The sequence below is a fragment of the Balaenoptera physalus genome (genome assembly GCF_965194825.1).
Source record: "Balaenoptera physalus genome assembly, chromosome: 2".
NCBI lineage: Eukaryota > Metazoa > Chordata > Mammalia > Artiodactyla > Balaenopteridae > Balaenoptera > Balaenoptera physalus.
Window position 1 is genome coordinate 169,569,618 of NC_138883.1, and position 11,296 is coordinate 169,580,913.

The 11,296-nt window shown below is 38.6% G+C and overlaps 1 protein-coding gene across 1 annotated transcript in view; it reads left to right on the forward strand.

The window, feature by feature from the left end:
* The window catches only part of GPR158 (G protein-coupled receptor 158), a 329,591-nt gene extending 318,611 nt beyond the window's left edge, over window positions 1–10,980 (forward strand). Inside the window, exons 9-11 of the mRNA XM_082452975.1 lie at window positions 1,375–1,480; window positions 5,610–5,756; window positions 6,523–10,980. Of these exons, the coding sequence (XP_082309101.1) occupies window positions 1,375–1,480; window positions 5,610–5,756; window positions 6,523–8,004 (1,735 nt within the window). The 3' untranslated portion in view covers window positions 8,005–10,980. The remainder of the gene's footprint in view (window positions 1–1,374; window positions 1,481–5,609; window positions 5,757–6,522) is intronic.
* Window positions 10,981–11,296: the final 316 nt, after the last annotated feature.

Genomic DNA, 11,296 nt, shown 5'->3' on the forward strand with positions numbered 1-11,296 from the left:
GAAAAGATGTTAATCCAGAAAATCCCTTTTAGTTGTCTGTGAAGTATCATGGCCATTCTGCACTTCTGTGTATAAGTCTATGTTTTTTATATCTCCAGACACAGGGGAAAAAACTCTATCTCCATTTTGATGACTGCTGAGTTTCCATTTTAGCTTGATTTTTTTTGGGGGGGGGGATGGAAGTGAAAATGAGGAAGAAATATCCTTGATGGAAATTTTGTTTTAAATATTAATAATATTAATCTACTTAGTAAATTTGTCATGAATATGGTATAATGCAGAAATAAAATTAGTCTCTTCTCTTTTTAGATTCATATATGTTTATTTCATGATTATATCATAAGCATTTTCTTAGGATATGAGCTTTTCAAATTTGATGATATATATCATTGAAACAAAATGCTAATTCTCTAATTCCAAAAGCACTAAAATCTCATATTTAGCTTTCATGGATAAACAATAGATGGGAAAACATTAAAAGAAGAATATGAGTGCAAAATGACCTTAATAAAAGCAATATCTGGTTTCTGCATAAAGATGAGTCCTTAAAACATGAGTTTTAGTTTGTACATGTACCTACTGATTTGTGAAAACATTCCAGAATTACCAGATCAGATATAAATAATGAATTTTTCCTACACATGTTACTTGAAGGGCCATCCTGGAACACAAGTTTATAAATTCCTCAATAAGATAAGATTTTAAATATTATATTTTAAATTATTTTAAAATAATTTGATGCCCTTTAAAAACTAAGATGTATTTTAAAAGATGCACTTTGTATGTCAACTATATTTCAATTTTTAAAAACAATTTTAAAAAGATGCACGTTACAAACCATTAGTACATTCATTTTATCCATTACATTGCTTATCATTTAAACTTCTGGGATCATTCACTAAAACAGATATTTACCCATTTTTTTTTCCTTAGTTCTAATTAATATTTTTAAGAGAAGAATATTATAATCAAGAGTTATTTGGATGTGTCTTATAACCTAAATTTGCCTGAAACAATCATTTTTTAAGCTACTCTTCTTTTGAATTCACGTGTGTTCACTGCTTTTGCTTTGCACATTCAACTTACCTACAAAATAATAATCCAAGGAAATGTTTAGCACATTATATATGTATGTGTTATCTTTCTTACTATTGATAATTTTAAGAACTAAAGAGTTCATATCTTATGCATCTAATTAGAGTTACTTAGACCCTTATTCTTCTGTGATGAAAATATATGTCATAGAAATAACAGTATGACTTCTTTCTTGCTTGCTTTCTTTTACTAATACATTGAGGAAAAGAGTTTCCAAGTATCCTAGTGTTTTAAGTAGAGATCTTGTTGGGTTGCTAATGTGGTGAATTCTCCTTTCAGATTTGTTCTTGCCTCAAGACTTCAGTCTGATTGGATGTTGATGCTGTATTTTGCACATACTCATTTGACTGTGACAGTCACCATTGGGTTGCTTTTGATTCCAAAGGTATTCATCCAACATTACTTTTCTCTTGCAAGATAGTTGTTTTAAATGAGCGTGGAATTGTTTCTCCTTTAAAAAATATCTGGCAATATAGGCAAAGGGAGGTGTGAAGATTTGCTTGACACACTACAATGTTTTTAAAACTCCCTCCTCAGGAATCTAGGTGTCTCTTTTCTTTGGGGATTTATTAAACATCTCACATAATTTTTAACTGCCTTAGTTTGTACAAAACCCATCATCCGTCTTAGTCCTTTTCCAAATACTTTGATATCTATTTATGTTTTAATTATTAGGGGTTCAAGGTGGCCTTTCTTTGTAGCTGTAACCTCAAGCTCGTTTTTAAAGAGAATTATCCTAGTCTAAGAATCCTCTTGTTTGGATTCGTATTCAGGGAAGTATTGTGTTTTAAACATTCAGAGAATGTTTATGTAAACAGAAATAATAATAATGTTGTATAAAAAGAGTCTTGCTTAACAACGATGGATTCTGACAAAGACTTATCTACACAGCGTTCTGATGTGGAGGGAAACGGGCCTGGACTCAGAATACAGGGATTCTGAACTCACGCCCCACGTCAGCTTGTAATGTAACGTTAGGCCAGACTTTTCATCTCTCTGAGTCTCAGTTTCCTCACCTATGACATGATAGCAGTGAGGCTGCTTGGACTAAAACAAAATGATATCTGAGTTTTGGAAAAAAGATACTGTACAAAATTATCATTATTTTCCTCTTTTACATGTAGAAAAACAAAATATTAGGACAAAATATTATGTGTAGAAAAACAAAAATTATCATTGTTTCCCCCTTTTACATGTAGGAAAACAAAATACATCTTTATCAGTGTCGTACAATGTAACGTTAGCACAGCTGAAACCAGAACTGTGATTTCTTTCTTTCACTCTAGGCTTTCTTTACCTCACCTCTCACAATTAACCAAAACATTGAACTTCAGCCTGATTGAAAAGGCCAAACAATTGTAAACAGAGCAAAATGCCTATTTTCTTCCTTACTTGAATTATACCAAATAGCCATAATTTTCATGGATGTGTCTGTTCCTGCAATCTATCGTAACCATCTTTATACTGTACATAATATGATTACATTTTTATTAGATGGGTATATACTCAGACTATTTATTTATTCATTCAAAAAATGGCTATTGAGCTCCAGACAGAGTTGAAAACATATGTTTACACAAAAATTTGTTCTTGATGTTTATTACCTTGGTAGTGATGGCATCACGGGTGTTTGCATATGTCCAAACTCATCAAATTGTACACATTTAACATGCGCAGTTCTCTGCATATCAATTATACCTCAATAGAGCTGGCTTAAAATTTTTTTTAAAATTTGTACATGAATGTTCATAGCATCATTATCCATAATAGCCAAAAAGTGGAAATAACCCAAATGTCCATCAATTGATAATGTATAAACAAAATGTGGTATACCCACAAAATAAAATATTATTCATCAATAAAAAGGAATAAAACGCTGATACATGCTACAACTTGTACAAACCTTGAAAACCTTATGCCAAGGAAGCCAGATAAAAAAAGGCCACATATTATATGATTCTATTTATGTGAAATGTCCGGAATAGACAGCTCTAAAGGGACAGAAAGTGGGTTAGTGGTGCCATGGGCTGGGGAAAAAGGGGAATGGAAGTGACTGTTTCCTGGGTTCAAGGTTTCTTTTGGGGGTGATGAAAATATTCTGGAATTAGATGGTGGTGATGATTGTGGAACCTCATGAATATACTAAAAAACACTGATTTGTATAGTTAAAAATTGAGAATTTTATGGTACGTAAATTATATTTCAATAAATAATTTAAAACATTATTGAGGAGGTTACTAAGCACTATATCCTAGAATAAGAGTAGTGAACAGATATAAATCTGTGCTCTCTTGGTACTTATATTCTGGTGGAAGAGAGGAGGAAACAGAAAAGGTAAACAAAATAAATATTTAAAATAGTATTTTAGATAGAGATAAGCGTTAAGGAAAAATCATAAAGCAGGAAATGGACAATATCTGACAAATAACTGTCCCTTAAACTCATGATAACCTCTAAGACTTTGCTCAAGAAAAATAACTTCATTCTTATAAATAACCTCCAGTAGCATGTGAGATTTCGGAGGACCAGGACTCTATTTTCTTCACCTTTATGGCCTTAAGTTTATGGCACATGTGGCTCCCACAAACATAAGTAGAAGAGTGAGGGGAAAGTTCATCAGTTCCTGTGGTTTCTCAGTTGGTCCCAAATACAAAAGATTCATTATTGCTTAAATACAGAACTACCATCTCACATGTTATCTCCAATTTGTGCCTGCCTAGCTGAATATTTTAACAATAGTTGACATTAAAATATCTCTGTGTCTCTGTATCAAAGGGCAACCTGTTCTGTTTTTTTCTTTAATTGTATTTTGTTTTTTTAAGTATCAATGTCTTTATAGACAGTGCATAATAGTATAGAGGGTAAAAGATTTGACAAGAATCACACAAATTAAGTGGAAGGACCCCTGTCACATGTATATTTTGGGAGTCTAATCTATTCCATTTGGATTACTGCTACATTTCTTATCATGAGATTAGCTACTTTTTTTTTTTTTTTTTAACGCTAGGTCCTTGTTGGTTATCTGTTTTAAATATAGCAGTGTGTACCTGTGAATCCCAAACTCCCAATCTATCCCTCCCTCCCACCCTTCCCCTCGGTAACCATAAGTTCATTCTCTAAGTCTGTGAGTCTGTTTCTGTTTTGTAAATAAGTTCATTTGTGTCATTTTTTTTTAATTCCACATATAAGCGATATCATATGATATTGGTCTTTCTCTGTCTGACTTGCTTCACTTAGTGTGATAATCTCTGCATCCATCCATGTTGCTGCAAATGGCATTATTTCATTCTCTTTAATGGCTGAGTAATGTTCCATTGTATACATGTACTACATCTTCTTTATCCATTCATCTGTCAATGGACATTTAGTTTGTGTCCATGTCTTGGCAATTGTAAACAGTGCTGCAGTGAACATGGGGGTGTATGTATCCTTTCGAACCATGTTTTTCTCTGGATATATGCCCAGGAGTGGGATTGCTATTTTTAGTTTTTTAAAACCTGTGCATTATTTGAAGAAATATTTTACCCGATGACAAGGTAGGAGAAGAGAACCCAAGTTCTCTCAATTTTCATAGGACAAACACTTGGTTTATATGTTGTGTAAAATGTGGCTGGATGCTTTTGATCTTCCTGCTTTCCATCATTTACCCAATTCATTCTTCCTCACTTTTCCACTTGAAGAAGAGTAGAGATAGCAAGAGTACATGAAACTGAAAAATATCAAAAGACTACATGAAGATAATTAAAATATATCAAAACGCAATGAAGGAGGAACTTGAGAATAATGATGAGCTTAAGAAAAACAATCTATAATTTCAGTGAATCTTTGCATTTTAAACTTAGATACCGTCCAGCGCAAGCCCTTTAGGCTAAGAGGGCACTGTGCTCCTGAGAGGTTCCATGGCCTGGTTAAGATCTCACTGACAACAGAGTTGAGGCTGGAATTCAGATCTCCTGTCCCCTGAGTTTTGAAAGTAGTGTTTTTGAAGCTCTGTGTGACAGACTGAAAGTCATATTCCTGTGATCAGTCCAATTGTGCCCATAGATGAAATACAGCCTCCTCTGTGTAAAGTGAAATGACCTGATACACACCACCTCTCAAAAAAATATCTCCCATTCAGCTGCCAGTGGGTCTAAATTGCTACTCTTAGAGTACAGTGTACTAAGGGTGCCCTAAGAGAACATTTCTTTGGATTCTTCTACTTATTTTCATTTTCAAAATGCAAATATCATTGAAGAGGAATAATGTGAGTTAACCCTTGGAACCTGGAAAAAAGACAAGAATGGAAATAGGAGTCAAAGAGGGAACCAAGTGTTAATATTGCCTCACTAAGTGCTCTAGCATGTAAGGTGGGAAACAAAGCACAAATATGACAGCAAATCTTTTGTAAAGAGTTCAGTGAATGAATTCATCTAAGCTGAAGAAATGATGTAACATTAGAACCTTTAGAAAATTATTATGCTGTGTCCTACAGTGGATTAATGTCTACAACTCATATTGAATTTCTATTGCAGTTTTCACATTCAAGCAATAACCCACGAGATGACATTGCTACAGAAGCATACGAAGATGAGTTAGACATGGGCCGATCTGGATCCTACCTGAACAGCAGTATCAATTCAGCCTGGAGTGAGCACAGCTTGGATCCAGAAGACATTCGGGTAATGCCAGTATTTCTTCTTTTCTGTTTTAGATTACACCCATTCCTACAGGCTCGCACGTGTGGGTTGATGTTCACGTGTGCTTCTTTGTGTTAGAGAGCATGTGTGTTTGTGTAAGAACTGAAGGCATCACATGCAGTTAATCCAGTTCTAAAACATAGAATCACAGTATAAGTTAGGCCACACAGGCCAGTCTTGATAGTCTTAACTGACTTATTGGACACCATGATGATGAACTGGTTGTACATGTCCCATGATGACGGTTTATGAGATCTTGCTGATGGGAAACTAGGATAGATCTGTGAGCAGAGAGTGTGAATTATTTAAAATAATCTGTGACAATATATCAGCATTTGGAGGAAGAAGACGCTTTTAGTATTCGATGGTCTGTTGGACACTAATTTAACATTAGGTGTAATTGTATCAGTGGCTACATGACGCTTCCCATATTGTTGAGGGGTATGGTTTATCAGTAGACACAGGCTGTATTTTGTCATATGGTCCAGGCCCAGCCTGGTCCACGCAATTCACAAGTTCAAAGTGCCTGTTGCATGAAGCAAGTGCAGAATGCAGGAGTTCACGTCTTAAAGTTCAAACGCTGTGTGAAACAAGATACAGAGGAATCAGAAGGTGAGAGTGAGGGGAAAGTTGATGAGCAGAGATGTTAGGAAGAGCTCCGTTTATTGACTTCACATTACAGTTAGTGATATTAGCCGGCCGAAACGCTAAATTCCGCACCTCTTTGAATCTGCTCTTGTTACGGCAGGACGAGCTGAAGAAACTCTACGCCCAGTTGGAAATCTATAAGAGGAAGAAGATGATCACAAATAATCCCCACCTCCAGAAAAAGCGGTGCTCGAAGAAGGGCTTAGGCCGTTCCATCATGAGGCGGATCACCGAGATCCCAGAGACGGTCAGCCGGCAGTGCTCCAAGGAGGACAAGGACGCGTTGGACCACGGCACGGCCAAGGGCACCGTCCCGGGCAGGAGGAACCCGCAGGAGGCCGCGGGCGGCGCCGGGAAGCCCAAGGAGGAGTCCCTGCGGAACCGAGTCTTCTCGCTCAAGAAATCGCACAGCACGTACGAGCACGTGCGGGAGCAGCCGGGCAGCCCGCCCGCCCCGAGCCGGGAGGGGGAGGAGGAGGAGGCGGCGGCCACGGACGACTCTGCGCTGGGGTCCCCGGCGGGAACGAACCGGCCGCGAGCCCTGCAAGACGACAGCCAGGCCGTGTCCACCGAGTCAGTGCCTCTGGTGTGTAAGTCGGCCAGCGCCCACAACCTCAGCTCGGAGAAGAAGCCCGGGCCGCCCCGCACGTCCGTGTTACAGAAGTCCCTCAGCGTCATCGCCAGTGCCAAAGAGAAGACGCTCGGATTGGCCGGGAAAACCCAGGCATCCGGCGTGGAGGAACGGGCCAAAGCCCAGAAAGCTCTGCCGAGAGAGAAAGAGACAAACAGAAAATACTCAAATTCAGATAACGCAGAGACTCAAGACTCTGCCCCCCCAAACTCCAATCATTCAGAGGAGCCAAGAAAACCTCCGAAATCTGGGATTATGAGGCAACAAAGGGCCAACCCCCCCGCTGCCAATTCCGACCTGAGCCCAGGTGCCACCCAGATGAAGGACAGCTTTGACATAGGGGAAGTGTGCCCCTGGGAGATCTACGACCTGACCCCCGGTCCTGTGCCTTCAGAATCAAAAGTTCAAAAGCACGTATCGATTGCGGCTTCTGAAATGGAGAAAACCCCAATTTTTTCCTTAAAGGAGAAATCTCATCCCAAGCCTAAGGCAGCTGAACTATGTCAGCAGTCCAATCCGAAGAGCATAGACAAAGCTGAGGTGTGCCCTTGGGAGATCCAAGGTCAGTCCCTCTTTGAAGATGCAAAGTATGTGATTTCCAAGACTCAGGTTCCCCCAGGAAGAGCTCAAGGGGAGAATGGAGGCCAGCAGTCTGCAGCCAGTGTGTGTGCTGGGCAGTGTGAAGAACTGCCTCCCAAAGCTGTAGCATCAAAAGTGGAGAATGAAAACCTCAACCAACTAGGAGACCAGGAGAAAAAGACATCTTCCTCTGAGCAAAACGTGCCTGACTCATATAACTCAAGTAATAACTTTCAGCAATCCTTAACATCACGAGCTGAGGTGTGTCCCTGGGAGTTTGAGACCCCAGATCAGCCAAATGCTGAAAGAAGTGTAGCTATTCCTGCCTCTTCTGCTTTAAGTGCAAATAAGATAGCAGGGCCTCGGAAATAAGAGGTCTGGGATACTTTTAAAGTGTAGCATCCCCAGAAAGAAAAGGAGAAGGAAGAAACGCTGAATTCGCTATAAGACGGAAGATACAGGATCACAAATTCCCAAGGAGTATTGGTCAGTCAAGGGAAATGTGAAAGGCAGGGGTGGAAGAAAACGTAGGAGGCCAGGGCGACGACGTAATGGAGAAGTTAGACTGTCCAGGAAAGTCTTGCCCCAGGGAACACTGGGAAAATCCTTACACTTTAGCATATGTTTGGGAGAAGTAGCCCTCAATGTCTGCCCCTGATCAATACTTACCCTTGGGACTTTGAAGATCCCAAGCAAGGCAAACCAGAAGACACAGAAGAGGGACGAGATTTTGCAAAGGAGAGGAAGGTATTGACGTATGTGACCGAAATTCTAAGTAGCTGACTAAAAAGAACTTACTTTACCTATTTAACCTTGATAGCACTGCTAACTTAATGCATCCAAAAATACCTTTTATATTAATGATTGCTTTCATTTTCTTATAAATGTCTGTTTCAGTACATTGTTGTGTCTCATTCCAGCATTCCAGATTGTATAATTTTTGCAAATAACTTTGATATTATGTGACACAACACATTTATGCAATCTGCAGCTACTCAATTGTTATTGCAACTTCCAGAATACCTGCTATCTATCAACTTTAGTTGATTCTTGAAGTACAGTACGCTTTCTCTGGCTTGGGAAGCCATAACTGTTATGATAAAACCTTTTAGTTTTGGCTGTGGTTTATATATTGTGAATTTGGATTTGACTCTATTATTTCCCATCATGGTTTGTTACACTGTCTTAATCAGGGTTTTTTATACAAGTTGAGTTTCTTGTTTTGCACTTCCTGTTAGGACTCAGAAGCTTTATTAATATTGGAGATCAAGTGGTCCTACTTAGTCATACATCTCATTAAGGACAACTTATCTATTGTTTGTTCAAAGTCAGGGATAGATAATGCCTTCATTCCAATTAATTGTCCCTTTTAACTCTTTCAGTATTTCATACTTAGCAGCATTTCATAAGGAAGGAAGAAGCTAAGAGTGAGAAAAAAATACTGTGCGTTATTATTACCATTGGCAAGGGAAGACTCTGGGAATGACAAGAGAATTAGAGTACTGCAGAGCCAGGGAATTTGCCTTTAAAACAAAGACAGAAAGGGAGCTCCCAATAGCACTTTCAAGGGATTATATTTTTAAAGAGAAAAGTTATTATAGCATCAAGATCATTATATGGATATATTTTTATTATGTATACTAAATATATAATATTTTACATTACCTTAAACTACTTATTCTCATAAACTCTTATTCATTGCTTCAGGCAAGGGTAGAACTTGCTGGGCTTGAATCCCAAAGAGGTTTATAACCAGAGTTACTCAAAGCCTATGAGGCAGTGTGGGCTCTTCATTCTTCCAAGCCCTGGAAAACTTCCAAGTCCTGCAAATGGCCTAGGTGAGCTACCGGGCTCAAAATTCCAAATGTAGGGGTTATTTGCAAGGCACAGCAGCCCCCAAAGCATGTTTTATAAAACGTATCGCATTCCACACTGATCACCTGGCATGGCAATCCGAAGCTGCTGGTTTAGCCCTACTGATGTGATCATGCAAAGAGATTCCATTGCAAAACTCAGTCTCATTTTATTTTAAGATGAATCACTTAAAAATAGAACCAAGACTTCCTTTCTCTCACGCTAAATGCTGAAGTATCACGGCTTGTTCGGCCAGGACATTTATAGCCTAAATAACTGTTTCTCATTTTCTGAGCAGCAAGGAGAACATGCTAGGAGGGTAGAAGTTGAGAAAAGGGAATCAGAAGGTGGATACGGGGCTGTTCTTAGGAATATTACTCTCAATGGAAGATAAAAACTGGGAATTCTCCTATTCATCATCAAAATTTTCCCAGTGATTTGTATTCAGGAGTAACATGCATTTCACCATTTTGCAAAGCTGTGCATAAATCTCCTCACCCATTTGCTTGCTTCGTGCATTACTCAGGATGGTGGGGTAGGTTTGAAGAGATGTAGAAATTCTATTTGTTTTTGCTTTCTTCATTTACTTCCTTCTCCGCTTCCTTTTCCATCAAAGCCTATCTATCTACTTAGTGACCTTGGACTACAACTTTAAGGTATAAAGTTGTGAATTTGGTTTGGAGTGTCCAGACCCACCTACTTATTTCATTTACATCCAAGATCTGTTAGTTAGTACTTTACTGACTTTTTCAGAAATAAGCAGTCAGGCATCAGCAACTTTTTATCGCACTTCAGGATGACCCTGCTAGAGATGTGGCCTAAAGAAGACTTGCCTGTTTCTACCTTAGTACAGTCCATAGATTCTCTTCCACCAGCATAAATCAGCAAGAGCGCCTGGGGTCTTTCCTAGACTTTCATTGCCATTATTTATCACCAAGAGAAGTTTAAATCTGCAATCCTTGAGGTTGTTTTCCCAGACTGATAACAATAAGCAAGTGAGGAAACACTATGAAGTTCACAAACATTTGCTAGGTTGTCCTTCTCAGTGCATGTGCAGGCTGCATCCTGTCCTTGTTTTTAAGCCAGGGTTTATAAATAAGTAGATTTATACCAATCTTAATAGAACTGTATATTTTATGCAAGAGTTAAACGCTTTACGACATGAATTATAACCCAACCCATTGTAAACTTTGGTGGCCATATGGATTTGAAACTCGACAGTTCTCTTGTATTTGCTTCCTAGGTTTCTGCATGCAAGTGATGACAGGTAGGACTGAAAAAAACACTGCCTTTGACTTCTAGCATTTAGCAACCGAGAGATGTAGAGTCAATAAAGCTGTCAGTCTCTTCACTTAATCTGTGGTTCTTCTGAAACTATTATCTGAAACCTACAGCATCCCACCATAAAATATTTGGTAAATTTATGTCGTGACGTGTTGCAGCATGTAAATACTTATAACTTCTCTGCAATAAAACATATTTATATGAAAGTAATTTGGGGCGATTTGTGTGTTCATCTGTCAAAAGTTGAATTCATTTCACCTAACCAACTTTAGGAGGAATCCCATATATCTTTGGTTTTGGTACACTTATGCGCACACATCCCCACGTTGCCTATATACAGGAATGTGTGAGTAGTCAAATGTGGCCTCAAACATGCAGGTGATCATTCGGAGCCAATAAAACCTGTTAGGACTAGAGGTTTTGATTTAAGGATGCTGTAGCCAAATGGGAACTAATTCAGCTACCTTTTTAATTTTTATTTATTTATTTATTTACTTATTTATTGGCTGCGCCACGCGGCTTATGG